The 16,343-nt window shown below is 41.2% G+C and overlaps 1 protein-coding gene across 3 annotated transcripts in view; it reads left to right on the forward strand.

Moving 5' to 3' along the window:
- Nucleotides 1-16,343, forward strand: part of PDE4C (phosphodiesterase 4C) — a 406,056-nt gene that overhangs the window by 353,141 nt on the left and 36,572 nt on the right. For all 3 annotated transcript variants that reach the window (XM_089670026.1, XM_089670028.1, XM_089670027.1), the window contains exons 9-12: nt 1,924-2,022; nt 4,187-4,351; nt 8,312-8,411; nt 13,806-13,960. In XM_089670026.1, coding sequence (XP_089526152.1) covers nt 1,924-2,022; nt 4,187-4,351; nt 8,312-8,411; nt 13,806-13,960 — 519 coding nt within the window. The remainder of the gene's footprint in view (nt 1-1,923; nt 2,023-4,186; nt 4,352-8,311; nt 8,412-13,805; nt 13,961-16,343) is intronic.

Consider the following 16,343-nt stretch of genomic DNA (forward strand, 5'->3'; position numbering starts at 1 on the left):
GCGCAGATTTTTTTATTGGTAAAATATCGGCCGATTTGCCCATCATTGCCGTGAAAATCGGCCGATCGTCAAAATCGGCCAATTTTTTTCCAACTTTACCGATAAAAAAAATCGGCCAAAATACCGAAAAACGGCCGACCATTTAGCCCACTAACGATCCAAAAATCGGCCGATTTTATTTTCGGCCGAAAAATCGGCCGATTTTCGACCCATCTATGGCCTGCATAAGTCCCCGGTCACACTGGATTCGAATTGGCATGCGAATTTTATGCCATGCAACTTGGAAATCGCATGCCAAGTCGCACCCTATTCTCCAGAATTACAGCGGTCATATCCGTGTGGTTCTGACATGGTCGAAGCCGCACCAATTTCTAAAGTAGTGCATGCACTACTTTTGGTGCGATGTCAGATGTCTTGCAGATCGCACCTCAAATCAGCATGTCATCCAACTTTAAAATCGCGCGGCTTCACTGTAAGTCGCACAATTTCAAAGTCGGGTTTGGTGTGGCCCAAGGTCACACCAAAGGTCATTGCTAAAGAAGCTGGCTGTTTAGAGTGCTGTATCTAAGCATATTAATGGAACGTTGAGTGAAAGGAAAAAGTATGGTAGAAACAAGCAACAGGGATAACCACAGTCTTGAGAGGATTGTGAAGCAAAGGCCATTTAAGAATGTGGGGGAGATTCACAAGGAGTGGACTATTGCTGGTGTCAGTGCTTCAAGAGCCACAACACACAGACATATCCAGGACATGGGCTATAGCTGTTGCATACCTTGGCTAAGGAGAAAAAGGACTGGACTGTTGCTCAGAGGTCCAAAGTCCTCTTTTTGGATGAAAGTAAATTTTGCATTTGATTTGGAAATCAGGGTCCCAGAATCTGGAGAGTGGAGAGGCACAGAATCCAAGTTGCATGAGGTCCAGTGTGAAGTTTCCACTGTCAGTGATGATTTAGGGAGCCATGTCATTTGCTGGTGTTGGTGCACTGTGTTTTATCAAGTCCAAAGTCTGCGCAGCTCTCCACCAGAAAATTCTAGAGCACTTCATGCTTCCCTCTGCTGACCTGCTTTATGGAGGTGCCGATTTAATTTTCCAGCAGGACTTGGCACCTGCCCACAAAAGTACCAATACCTGGTTTAATGATCATGGTATTACTGTGCTTGATTGGCCAGCAAACCCGCCTGACCTAGACCCATAGAGAATCTGTGGGGTATTATCAAGATGAAGATGAGAGACACCAGACCCAACAATGCAGATGAGCTGAAGGCTGCTATCAAAGCAACATGGGCTTCCATAACACTTCAGCAGTGCCACAGGTTGATCGCCTCCGTGCCACGCGGCATTGATGCAGTAATTCATGCAAAAGGAGCCAAAACCAAGTATTGAGTGCATACTATACTGCACATGGACATAACTTTCAGTAAGCTACTTTTCTGTATTAAAAATCCTTTTTTTTTTTTTTTGGTCTTAGGTAAAATTCTAATTTTCTGAGATACTGAATATTGTGTTTTCACTAGCTGTAAGCCATACTCATCAAAATTAAAAGAAAGAAATGCTTAAAAGATATCACTCTGTGTGTAATTAATCTATATAATATAGGATATAGGAGTTTCACTTTTTGAATTGAATTACTGAAATAAATTAACTTTTTGATGATATTTTAATTTCTTGAGATGTACCTGTTTTTAAACTGCACGATAACCTGGAGATCAGGTTGTGTTCAGGTTAGGTTGGAGATTGATTAGAGATCATGGACTTTTTTTGTTGCATGTTTTTCACATTTCCAGTGGCATGACTTCATGCCAGGAACTAACAGGACCAGAATACCAGTGTACCATGAAATGTTACATTGCTGTTAAACTGTATTATCATTATTCATTTTAAGACTGAAATTATGTATAAATCTCATTGATTCTTGTGTTACAGGAAATAGAAGATGCTAATAAATGGGGTCTTGATATATTTAAGGTAGCTGAATATTCTGGAAACAGGCCTTTAACAGTCATCATGTATGGAATTTTCCAGGTGAGGATATTAAACTAGTACCATTGACCTTAACCGTATAATTAAAGTATAACTAAAGACAAAAGTTTTTTGTTTTTTTTAGTTTTGGGCATAGTGGGGAAGGACTAGAACACCTGTCAGTTTTTATTGTTGTGTGTGCCTCCGTTAAGGAGAATCACCTTGTTTATTCTGTTTACCATTAAGTAAAAGGGGGGTTATCACCAGAAAAGTAATGGAGGGCAAATATTCTAATGGGGACACTTGTTATGTTGGTAATTTGCAGGGATTTCTTCTCACTTCCTGATTGGCTATGAAACAGGAAGTGAAAGGAAATATCCACAATGGGACACTGATGGTGATAAAAAATCTGACAGGAGTTACAACCTTTTTACTTGCTCTATTCAAAACGAAAAAAGTTTTACCTATAGTTCTATGTGAAAACTGTTTTATACTACTTTTTAGTACTTTTTGAATCTAATCTTATTGTACAGAGACATGTACACAGGGGTTGGACAAAAATATGGAAACACTACATGATTTGCAGGTGTGAATATGACGACATGTTTCATGTTGAAAGCAGAAGTGATGTAACGCACTTTTGCTTGCTCTGTGTGATGAGACACCTAGCTACCAGGTGGGAAGCTTCACTTTTGTCATTCGCTGCATGCGCTGCTATTAATACAGTCATGTCAGAGCTTACTGAGCTTCAAAGAGGGCAGATTGTTGTTGCCGCTTAGCTGGTGCCTCTGTGGCTGAAGTTGCCAGTTTATTTGCTGTGTTGCCAGGCACAGTATCAAAGATTATGACGGCATATACAGTTTCAGGGAAAGTGTCGTCTGGTAAGCATAAGCGTGGTCACATGGTCAATTTACCGAAAGAGACAAAAGGACATGGCACAGGATTGTGACCCAGCATAAGAAAACAACTGCTGCAAATTGACTTCAGAGCTCAATTTCAGTCTTCCAAAGCCCATGTCCACAAAAACTGTGCGGAGGGAACTCCACAAGCCAATCATTCACATGCGAGCTGCAATTGCCAATCATCTAGTGACTGATATTAATGCTCAGAAGAGGAGACAGTGGTGCAACACCCATAAATCATGGACTATCAACCAATGAAAGACTGTAATATGGTCCAATGAATCGAGCTTCATACTGTTCCCAACCACCAGACATGTTTATGTTTGGCAAACACCATCCCAAGCTTTTGACCAGGACTGCCTTTGGCCAATGGTAAAGCATGGTGGTGGCAGTGCAGTCATGGTTTGGGCAGCCATATCTTGGTATTCTGCAGGCCCCATCATTACTTTGAAAGGTAGAGTCACTGCCAGTGACTATGTACAAATATTGACTTAACCATGTGCACCCTATGGTGCAGACATTTTTTCCCAAATTCAGCTCCATTTACTACGATCATAATGTTCCGATACACATAGCTGGTGTTGTCATATCTTGGTTTGATAGGCATTCAGACAAATTCTCACTCCTTCTGTAAGTGCCATAAGTCGCCTGACTCTGCAAGAACTGAAACAATTTTTGCATAAATAGCAGTAACAGATTCCATTATCCACCTTCCAAGACTTTTATATTTGTCAATTCCCAGGAGAATTTAGACACACACACGCTTGCCCCCCCACTTTTTCTGACCTGCTGGGATGCATGCTCGGATAAGGATCTGGTATGGATTTTGGGGGGGGACTCCCACGCCATTTTCTTTTTTTTACATTTTGGCATGGGAGTTCCCCTCAAAATCCATACTAGACCCGAAAGGGCTTGGTATGGATGGGAGGGGGGACCCCACGCTGTTTTTTAAATAATTTTTTTAATTGCCGGCAATCCTTTTACATTCAGCTGTCAGAAGGGATCCCCGCTGACAGCTGAAACATAAACACATGGTTGTCACTACTAAAATACTGCATGACTTGATAAAATAACTTATGCGGTATTTTAGTAGCGTTTACTTTTTTCTGATATCCAGAACGGATTAATTGGTTTTTAATGCATTCTTATGGGAAACGGTGTTTTGGTTTACCAATTTTTTGCTATAAGAAAAGTCCTGCAGAATGAATTAAATTTGTAAACCGAGGTATTACTGTATATGCCTTCATGGTCAACACTTGTCCAATTTTCAAGAGCACTTTATGAGAAATTTAAAAAAACGTGTTAACTGTCTGTTTGCCTCTCAGGAAAGAGATCTTTTGAAGACCTTCAGAATTCCTGCAGATACTTTCATTACATACATGATGACACTGGAGGATCATTACCACTCAGATGTTGCTTACCATAACAATATCCATGCAGCAGATGTGGCACAGTCAACCCATGTTCTTCTGTCCACTCCTGCTCTGGAGGTCAGTGTTTTTTAGTTTTGTGAATATTCTATATTTATCATACAGTAAAGAAACCCTTCTTTCAGTTGCCTGGCCTTTATATGACTGGCATTCCTGCGTACTAACATAGGGAGAAGGCAGTGTACTCACATGCAAAGATAAGGGGATTGGCTAGTGCATTTTTGCCAGTTTACCTACCCTTGTCTCTGAGTATTCTGACCATTCTGTTAGGCAAGAGTGTTAGTGACTGTAAACACTCTGCTCTCCACATGTTGGAAAATGAGGTTCTGTTGCAAAAAGTTACCCAGTTACTGTTACACTCAGTATGTTGTATGCTTCTTCCATGCTTGCATTTTTGACCAATAAATCAGTTTTCACTAAAAAGATCAGTAAACCTAAATCAGCAGATGTTTTGTCTTTAGAAGCTGGTTGCATTTTGTGTATGGCTCATTTCAATACCAATTTAGAAATCATACTAAAATAAACGGAAGGTGTCCTGAAAATTGCAACACTTTTTAGTACCGCCTAATGGTAGCAGTGCAAAACTACAGGAGAGGGCATCAAATGACATTGTGCTATTTAAGAACTTGCACTTTTTTGATTAAATTAAATAAATGAAATAGAACTTGTCAGGATAGAAATATAGGATCTGCCATTGCTGACTTCTTTTTTTTTTTAAGGTTGAGATAACACTGGTCTACAGGACAGGAAGTGGAGGGAAATCTTCCTACGGAGAAACAGATGATATAAAAGAGTGATTTTAACCCTCTCCTACTCTTCTAAAAAAAATAATAATAATCATAATTTTGGTTTTAAAGCGTATCTTATATAATCATATATTCGCTGATTTTCAGTTATTTCTATCTTACTCCTATTAATCTGAATGATCGTGAAGTATTACTTTAAGATCCTCCACACATTCACTTCCTTGAATTCTGTGACATGTACTTGCTATGCGCTGTGAGCAGGAACTGCTGTGTCACACATGTGACAGAGCCTGCCTTCTGAGAAGAGGAGTTTCATGAGGCGGAGTCAGTACAGTCACAGGCGTGGGGTGGTGCCACATTGCTGGCACTGAAAGACTTGATTCACACTAATGCAGTGCAGGAAACGCTGCAAATCCTGTGCGTTTCCAACATCACATTGCAATTGCATCTGCTGCGGGTGTCAGTGATAAATTACACCCCAAAACCAATCGCAAAATGCAATACAAGTGCCAGAAATCGCATCCCATGGGTGAGAACACCCATGGAATGCGATTCAGGTACAGATTTAAAGAAGGGTCCTGCATCTTTTTGGTGTGGATGCAATGCGATTTGAGTGATACAAAGTGTATGGTCAAATCACATTGCACAGACAATTTCATGTAATTCGCACAGAAATGCGGTAAGGTTTCCTGTGCAAATTACATGTGGTGTCCCGTGCTGCATAGTGTAAACTTGGGCTAAAACTGATCACTTTTACATGACAGCTGGGTGTCGGCTACTGCCATGAGCTTGTTCTAAATCCTTCACTCTCTGGACTATGTCCAAAGACGCAAAGTAGTTAACTTTTAGCAATATGTAGGTAACCTGTATGCATTTGTAAAAACCAACAACAAAACTATATGCATTCACAACAGTGTTTTTTAACAAAACTTATAAAAAAAATTCCCATGTGGGAATGCACTGCTGAAGCCTGCTAAATTTTTCTTCACCTAAAATGTACTGCATGACTACATGTGGCTATGGTATTTATAAATCAGTGAGGATGAAACCAACTTAAAAAGAAGAGCTTGGGATCTTGTGCGCTATTCATAGCACTAATTATGTGTAAAAACTATTTTTAGGTTTTCTTAAATGAAATTGTTAAAAAAGCCCCTGGTGTCCTGACACTACAGCCTTGCACCACAGACATACAAGTATGTCATACAAGCCCATCAGTATTTGTATTGAGAGAGGAATCACAAAAAAGGGGATGCTCAGCAAAGCACTGGTGACTGTTGCTGAGGGATACTAGGCTTTTTCATAAATATATATACATACAGTACATCCAGAAAGCATTCACAGCGCTTAACTTTTACCACATTTTATGTTATAGCCTTCTTCCTAAATGGATTAAATTAATTTTTTTCCTCAACACTCTACAAACAATACCCCATAATGACAACGTGAAAGAAGTCATTTTGAAATCTTTGCAATTTATTAAAAAAAACAAAAAACACATGTACACAAGTATTCACAGCCTTTGTCATGACACTCAAAATTGAGCTCTGGTGCATCCTGTTCCCACTGATCATTCTTGAGATGTTTCCAGAACTTGATTGGAGTCCACCTGTGGGAAATTCAGTTGATTGGACATGATTAGGAAAGGCATAAACCTGTCTATATAAGGTCCCACAGTTAAAAGTGCATGTCAGAGCACAAACCAAACCATGAAGTTCAAGGAATTGTCTGTAGACCTCCGAGACAGGATTGTATCAAGGCACAGTTCTGGGGAAGGGTACAGAAATATTTCTGCAGCATTGAAGGTCCCAATGAGCACAGTGGCCTCCATCCCCTATAAATGAAAGAAGTATGGAACCACCAGGAATCTTCCTGGAGCCGGCTGCCTGGCCAAAATGAGCGATCGAGGGAGAAGGGATTTAGCCAGGGAGATAACGAAGCCACCCCGATGGTCACTCTGAAAGAGCTCCAGCGTTTCTCTGTGGAGAGAGGAGAACCTTCCAGAAGAACAACCATCTCTGCAGCACTCCACCAACCAGGCCTGTATGGTAGAGTGGCCAGACGGAAGCCACTCCTCAATAAAAGGCAAATGGCAGCCCGTCTGGAGTTTGCCAAAAGGCACCTGAGGGACCATGAGAAACAAAACTCTCTGGTCTGATAAAACAAAGATTGAACTCTTTGACCTGAATGCCAAGCATCCTGTTTGGAAGAAACCAGGCACCGCTCACCACCTGGCCAATACCATCCCTACAGTGAAGCATGGTGGTGGCAGCATCATGCTGTGGGGATCTTTTTCAGCGGCAGGAACTGGGAGACTAGTCAGGATCGAAGAAAAGATGAATGCATTAATGTACAGAGACATCCTTGATGAAAACCTGTTCCCGAGCGCTCTAGACCTTAGACTGGGGCGACGGTTCATCTTTCAACAGGACAACGATCCTAAGCACACAGCCCACATAAGAAAGGAGTGGCTACGGGCCAACTCTGTGAATGTCCTGGAGTGGCCCAGCCAGAGCTCAGACTAGAACCCAATTGAACATCTCTGGAGAGATCTGAAAATGGCTGTGCACCAACGCTCCCCATCCAACCTGATGGAGCTTGAGAGGTACTGCAAAGAAGAATGGGAGAAATTGCTCAAAAATAGGTGTGCCAAGCTTGTAGCATCATACTCAAAACGACTTGAGGCTGTAATTGGTGCTAAAGGTGCTTCAACAAAGTATTGAGCAAAGGCTGTGAATACTTGTGTACATGTGTTTTTTTTATTTTTAGTAAATTGAAAATATTTCAAAACAAACTTCTTTTACGTTGTCATTATGGGGTATTGTTTGTAGAATGTCGAGGAAAAAAATGAATTTAATCTATTTTCGAGTAAGACTGTAACATAACAAAATGTGGCAAAAGTTAAGCGATGTGAATACTTTCTGGATGCACTGTATATAGACATACTCAGATGTTACCTTTATAACTATATTGATGGGAAAATGATAAAATATATACTGAATTACATTCTGAACTCTGATACTGCCCATCAAAAGAGATCACGTGAGAAAATGCATAGGCTTTTGGTCATGTAACCAGCACTGGAAGGAGTCAAAGCAAAGGATTTTAGTACTTCTATTATTCCTTTTCCGTCCAGGAAATAAACTCCAGGCAAGCAGCTAAAGACATAGTTAAAGCATACCACCATTATTTCAATATGTAAGACTAACTTTATTCTTGAATTTGTTATGGTGAACATTTTAGAACATACATTTCCCTTTTATATATTTTCCTGCAGGCTGTATTCACAGATCTGGAAATTATGGCTGCCATCTTTGCTAGTGCCATTCATGATGTAGATCACCCAGGAGTGTCAAATCAGTTTCTTATTAATACCAGTAAGTGGCACATTTAAAGTCTTTCTTGCTATTGTGAAACTGGTGTGTTTACAAGTATAAACATAGTATTTAAAGTTTTTTGTTTGTTTTTTTATGGTGAGCCAATTGCCTCATAAAAAGAGTTGATTCTTTTAGAATTAATGGGGTTGATTTACTAAAACTGGAGATTGCAAAATCATTTGCCTATGGTAGCCAAACAGATTCTAATGCCGGCCATACATGGGTCGAAATTCGACTGATTTTTCGTCCGAAAATCGGACCTAAGATTTTCGCTGTTATTGGGTCAATGGCACTGGCCGATTTTCGTGGTTCCTCCCCTTTTCAATGATCGGGCATGTTGGAAAATTTGACTCAATGGTCAAATCGTACAATCGTTTTTCCGAAAACAATATGCGCATGAGTCGTGATCTGGAAGGAACAGAAATTTTGCCTGTTATATGGGGTAAACTTTATGACTTGGTCGGCCAATTTTCAAAATCATTGATGGCGCCATTGGATTACCGAGTCAAGGACGTTTTTGATTTTCAGACGAAAAATCGTTTGGGGTTCGACCCATGTATGGCCTGCATTACATCAGCTTGTTCAGTTAAGCTTTGGCAACAAAACCTGGAAGCTGATTGGGGTAGCTGTGCATAGAAATCAATGTGTCTGCTTCCAACAAAACTGTAATTCTGTGACCTAGCATTCAGCAAATGCTTTATGTATACATTCACTGACCACTTTTTAAATGCACTTGACTGCTTACAGAAATAGCCAAACTTCTTTAGTAAAAACCTACCGTATTTTTCACTCCATAAGACGCACCTTACCATAAGACGCACCTAGGTTTTAGAGGCGGAAAACAAGATAAAAAATATTCTGAACCAATGGACTGCAGACATAGTACAGGAGATGACCAGAGACTGCAGACACAGTACAGGAGATTACCAGAGACTGCGGACACAGTACAGGAGATGACCAGAGACTGCGGACACAGTACAGGAGATGACCAGAGACTGCGGACACAGTACAGGAGATGACCAGAGGCTGCGGACACAGTACAGGAGATGACCAGAGACTGCGGACACAGTACAGGAGATGACCAGAGACTGCGGACACAGTACAGGAGATGACCAGAGACTGCGGACACAGTACAGGAGATGACCAGAGGCTGCGGACACAGTATAGGAGATGACCAGAGACTGCGGACATACTACAGGAGATGACCAGAGACTGCGGACATAGTACAGGAGATGACCAGAGACTGCAGACAGTACAGAAGATGACCAGAGACTGCAGACATACTACAGGAGTTGACCAGAGACTGCAGACATACTACAGGAGTTGACCAGAGACTGCAGACATACTACAGAAGATGACCAGAGACTGCAGACATACTACAGAAGATGACCAGAGACTGCAGACATACTACAGGAGTTGACCAGAGACTGCAGACATACTACAGGAGTTGACCAGAGACTGCGGACATACTACAGGAGTTGACCAGAGACTGCAGACATTACAGAAGATGACCAGAGACTGCAGACATACTACAGGAGTTGACCAGAGACTGCAGACATACTACAGGAGATGACCAGAGACTGCGAACACAGTACAGGAGATGACCAGAGACTGCGAACACAGTACAGGAGATGACCAGAGACTGCGGACACAGTACAGGAGATGACCAGAGACTGCGGACACAGTAAAGGGGATGACCAAGAGACTGCGGACCTTTGGGGAGGGAGGGGGTGGGTACCTGAATTTGACAGGTACCCGCTCCCACTTACGCAGAGTTGTGCTCCCTTTAGTGTGGGCACCCGGCTGATAGAAGTGCTACGCTTTGTGATTGGTCCAGCGTCTTCTGGGATATGTCATATGTCCCAGAAGATGCCGTACCATTCACAAAGTTCAGCGATTCTCGTGTACGCGCACTGGGCACCCGGCTGTCACAGCCGAGAGCCCACACTAAAGAAGCCGGCGCGGGAAGACTGCTCAGTGCTGGACCGAGGAACAGGTAAGGTTCTGCTGCAGAGAAGAGCTGAGCGGCCGGCCCGGTATTCTGACACGGCGGCGGTGGAAATGCTGGACCAGCCACTCCATATTCGCTCCGTAAGACGGACTGACATTTTCCCCCCTTTTTTGGGGGGAACAAAGTGCGTCTTATGGAGCGAAAAATACGGTAAATCAAAACTCTAGCCAAAGATAACAAAATACAAACTAATATCCCCTTGGATGATTAAATATATGGTGCAGAGGGGCCAGCACATCCAGTTTCCATGCTTTATACTTTGCTACTAATGTAAGTGACCCCTGATACAACATACTATTTAACTGAATGGGTGAGGAGAGGGATGTAGTTTATTGGAAGCTGACAGTGCTAAGTATTTTATTTAAACACAAGAGATACCATACCTAGTCAAACTTGGCAAAGGAACTTTAAAATACTAGGTAGTACCCCTACCCTCACAGGTCACAGGACCAAGTTCCTGATGCCTGAAGGAGATGACGTTACACCCAATCAGATATTGCTATATATTTGGTGCCCATACCTCACCCCTTTTCTGGTCTTCAATCTCTGATGCTTTTGATCATGTGCCATCTAGTAAGACACAACAGATGCCTCAACTTGCTCTTCAATCTGTTCTTCCTGGTACCCTAGCTTCCACCAATAAGGGCTTGTTTTGAATCTTAATAGCTGCTATATCCGTTATCCCTAGACACTGGAAATTCACTACACCTCCTTCCATACAAGAACGAGTAGATAAAATGCAGTTTTTGAAAAGAATGGTGATGACAAATATATACAATAGACATGCTAAATGCTATGAAGTGTAGACCTACTGTCTTATGATGTGAGCTGAATCCGTATAATCCATGTTGTCCCATACAATCCCTTCTCTCCATTCCTTCCTCCTTGATACAAGAGGCTGATTCCAGGTCAAATTCAGGTGCTTAAATGTTTTCAATTATAAAAAAAAAAACTGTAATGACAAATAATTATTATGGAGCTGCGTTAATTTGTGTCTATCATATCTGCCTGGAGTTCAGCTTTAACCACTTCCCGACCGCCCCATAGCAGAAGTACTGCTACAGGACGGCAGGGATGTGCAAAATCACGTGTATATATATATATATATATATATATATATATATATATATATATGATTGGCATTTCCGGGTAGGAAGTTCACGCTTCCTACCCTTGCCATTATTGGCTCCTTGGCATGTCAGTCACCGGGTCCTGGTCGCCGGTTCTTGGCCGGGACTCAGTGATCGTTGGCGGAGCTGACAGAGGAGAGGTCTTTGTATAAACAACACAGATCTCTCCCCTGTCAGCACGAACAGGCTGCTTTGCTTGTCTACATAGTAAAAAACACACACAGCACACTGTTAACCCTTTGATCAGCCCAGATGTTAACCCTTTCCTGGCCAGTGTCATTAGTACAGTGACAGTGCATTTTAGTAGCACTAATAACTGTATTGGTTTCACTGGGGATGTCAGTGGCAGTTAGTCAGTTCCCACCCAGTGTCAGAATGCCCACCGCAGTAAAAAATAAGTTAATAAAAATTCCAGTGTATATATACCGCCATTTTGTAGATGCTATAACTTTCATGTAAACCAATTAATTTACATATATTGTAATTTTTTTTTTTAGCAAAGACATAGCAGAAAACATTTTGGCCTAAATTTATGAAGACATTTGATTTTTTACATTTTTTTTTGTACTGTACATGTTTTTTATAGCAAAAAGTCCCCAAAATGTTTAATTTCTTTTTCAAAATTGTCGGGCTTTTTTTGTTTATAGCGCAAAAAATAAAAAATGCACAGGTGATCAAATACCACCGAAAAAGCTCTATTTGTGAGAAAAAGGGACATAAATTTCATTTATGTACAGCGTTGCATGACCGCACAACTGTTAGGTAAAGTAATATATATATATATATATATATATATCTCAAAAAATGGCCTGGTCAGGAAGTGGAGTAAATCCTGTGGAGGGCAAGTGGCTAAAACAGCAATGGGCAAACTACGGCCGGCGGACCTTTTAATCTGGCCCGCGGAGCGTGGCAAACATTGGCTGACAGGATGTAGGCGGGGCAGCGTGACGAACTCCTCTCCTCTCACAGTCCGCCCTGAAGACCGGAACGGCGCGGGAACACGGCGAGAGGAACGCGCGGAGCAAAGGTAAATGAATTGACACAATATGGGGAATGAATTACTATAGGGGGGATGAATTACTATGGGGGATGAATTCCTATATGGGGGATGAATTCCTATATGGGGGGATGAATTCCTATAGGGGGGATGAATTACTATAGGGGGGATGAATTACTATGGGGGATGAATTCCTATAGGGGGGATGAATTACTATAGGGGGGATGAATTACTATAGGGGGGATGAATTACTATGGGGGATGAATTACTATAGGGGGGATGAATTACTATAGGGGGGATGAATTACTATGGGGGATGAATTACTATAGGGGGGATGAATTACTATAGGGGGGATGAATTACTATATGGGGGATGAATTACTATGGGGGATGAATTACTATATGGGGGATGAATTACTATGGGGGATGAATTACTATATGGGGGATTAATTACTATGGGGGAATATTACTATACTTACTATTGATGGCATGGTAGTGGCTGGGCCGGCCAGCAGCTAGTCCGGCCCCCGGGTCCAATATATGAACCCATTGCGGCCCTCAAGTCAAAAAGTTTGCCCACCCCTGGGCTAAAACATACAGAAATGGTCAAGAGTTACAACCAAATGTTAAATTTGGAAGGGATGGATGATCTAAGCCAATTGACCTGTTAGTGATTGCAGTTTCTTCAGTATTTTTGGGCACACTGATCTTTAATCTGCTACTGCAATAGAAACTGTGCCACCTTTCAGTCCTGTCATGTTACAGAAAATATGGCTACAGTGGGGACACCTAATTGAATCTGTTTTAACTTAGGAAAATTGTTACCTGATGAATCTTGTTTTCTGCTGCGACATGCTTATAGTAGAGTCTGGATTTTGCATACAGAGCATGCATCTTTTGGGATGAGGTAGAGCACAACAACCACAGCCTGTGTATTTAACAGTTATTTATTTATTTAATGTACTTGTTAAGCGCCGTCAATTTACGCAGCACTTTACATATATATTGTACATTCACATCAGTCCCTAACCCTCAAGGGGCGTACAATCTAAGGTCCCTAACTCACATTCATACATACACATACTCGGGATAATTTAGACAGGAACCAATTAACCTTCCAGCATGTGTTTGTGTGTACATTTTTAAAATGTATCTAAAAATCCACCAAAAAGCACCCTCTTTTCTTTCTGTATTCTTGTTCATATATCTTCTTTTCCTTTTTTTTTATGTCTACTTTTGTTTTGTCTTCTTCTTCAGACTCAGAGTTGGCATTGATGTATAATGATGCCTCAGTTTTAGAAAATCACCACTTGGCAGTAGGATTTAAGCTTCTTCAAGAAGAAAACTGTGACATTTTTCAAAACCTGACTAAGAAGCAGCGCCAGACTTTACGTAAAATGGTTATTGACATGGTATGTTTTTTAAATAATTTATATTTGTACCTTTTTTAAATCTCTGCTTGATATTGTTGGCATGTGTTGGACAGGTTATGTGTTCAATATTCTCATTACACAGTAGTCATCTTTTGCTATGCATCCTTTTATCTGCTTAGTAAAGCTCAAGTTTAGTAAAAAAAAAAAAAAACAGTTTTGCTCCTATAGCTGTAGTCACGTCACACGTAGTGCAGTATACACAGTGTCTGTCAGGAAGCCGGATTCTGTAGAAATCTTCTGTGATGACAGGTCCTCTTTCTGCTGCTGAACTTCAACACTGAGGGAAATAATAGCTCCGAGCCTGTGAGAGAGAAAAAGATCTGATATGGATCCTCCCCCTCCTCACTCCATCCTCTATTGAGAAAATCCTGTGCATTGGTTACAGTGCATGTAACATAATCTGTGAATGGGGAAGAGAAACCTGTGACTTATCAGACTCTCCTCCATATATGGGATTGGGGTGAATTTCAGGAGTAGTAGAATTTATTATGGGGGGGTTTTCTTTGTGGTGGGTCATGGTAACAGCAGAAATATACAGCTAAATTAAAAAAAAATGTTATGTGATATTTTGTACTACTATTTTGGACCAGTTTTCCTTTGTTAATAAAAAAAACAGGTGCTATCCATTAACATTTACCAGCAAGGTAAGACCAATTGCCCTGTCCTGAGCAAAACAAGGTCACCTGGATGTTTTGCTAAGGCGTGCCAAAGGTTTATTTTTCTTTTTGCTTTTGTTTTTTTTTTTTTTAAATGTTCCTCACAGATTGATTTGTTGCGACAATGTTTTGTAACAAAGCTATATGTAGAGCGACCTACTGTCCCAATGTTGCATCTATGCTGTTTAAATTAAGGATATACTGTACTTTCTGAATAGCTCTGCTCTCTTTCTACTATTGCAGTAAATAATTAGAGTAATGAAATGTTGCTTTTCAAAAAAGGTGGGAGGTGCGTTTGCTAAGTGGAAAGTAGATTGATGCAGATATATGTAAATGAAAAGGTCGAAAATGTCTCTCAGCCCAAAATAATGCACTTGAAAATGTCCATTTTTGGTAAATCTGTGCTTTCAAAAGGGACATGGCAATTTATAAGTCCAGACTTTTCTTGCCATCTGAGCTTTGATTGCCACTACACAGCTAATAGCAGATGCTTATAGTTCATTTCAGGTTTTGGGTCTTTTAGTTTTAGTTCAACAGCATTCCATTGGTAAAGAACTCAAGGTTCAGAATGATTTTAAATATATAAAACATTTCAGTGGTATGACCTACTTGAAAGTGATTTCTGGTTGATAGTACAGGCACTTCTTAAACCTGTGGCTATGTTCTGACTCTCCTTACACACCATCTTGTTAGCCATTGAAGCTGGTAAGGCACAGGTGGCAGAAGTAGACAGGCTAGCACAGCAATGGGCAAACTACGGCCCGCGGGCCGTATACGGCCCGGCGGACCTTTTAATCCGGCCCGCGGAGCTAGGCTCCCGCAAGGCCAGTGGTCGGCAAGCCGCGGCTCTTTACAAATTTAGATGCGGCTCTCCTGTGTGCCGGGCGCCCGCTCCCCTCCCTCCTCTCCCCTCCTCTCCTCTCGGATGGCCGCCCCCTCCTCTCACAGTCCTCCCTGAAGACCAGAACGGCGCGGGAATACGAGAGGAACGCGCGGACCAAAGGTAAGTGAATTGACACAGGGGGGGGACTTACTATATGGGGGACTTACTATATGGGGGATGAATTACTATAGGGGGGACTTACTATATGGGGAATGAATTACTATATGGGGGACTTACTATATGGGGAATTAATTACTATATGGAGGACTTACTATATGGGGAATGAATTACTATATGGGGGACTTACTATATGGGGAATGAATTACTATATGGAGGACTTACTATATGGGGAATGAATTACTATATGGAGGACTTACTATATGGGGGATGAATTACTATATGGGGGACTTACTATATGGGGAATTAATTACTATATGGAGGACTTACTATATGGGGAATGAATTACTATATGGGGGACTTACTATATGGGGAATGAATTACTATATGGAGGACTTACTATATGGGGAATGAATTACTATATGGGGGACTTACTATATGGGGAATGAATTACTATATGGAGGACTTACTATATGGGGAATGAATTACTATATGGAGGACTTACTATATGGGGGATGAATTACTATATGGGGGATGAATTAATATGGGGGATGAATTACTATGGGGGATGAATTACTATATGGGGGATGAATTACTATAGGGGGGATGAATTACTATGGGGGACGAATTACTATATGGGGGACGAATTACTATATGGGGGATGAATTACTATGGGGGATGAATTACTATATGGGGGATGAATTAC

The sequence above is a fragment of the Staurois parvus genome, unplaced genomic scaffold (genome assembly GCF_062004578.1).
Source record: "Staurois parvus isolate SC_StPar_1 unplaced genomic scaffold, SC_StPar_1.0 ptg000086l, whole genome shotgun sequence".
NCBI classification, from domain to species: domain Eukaryota; kingdom Metazoa; phylum Chordata; class Amphibia; order Anura; family Ranidae; genus Staurois; species Staurois parvus.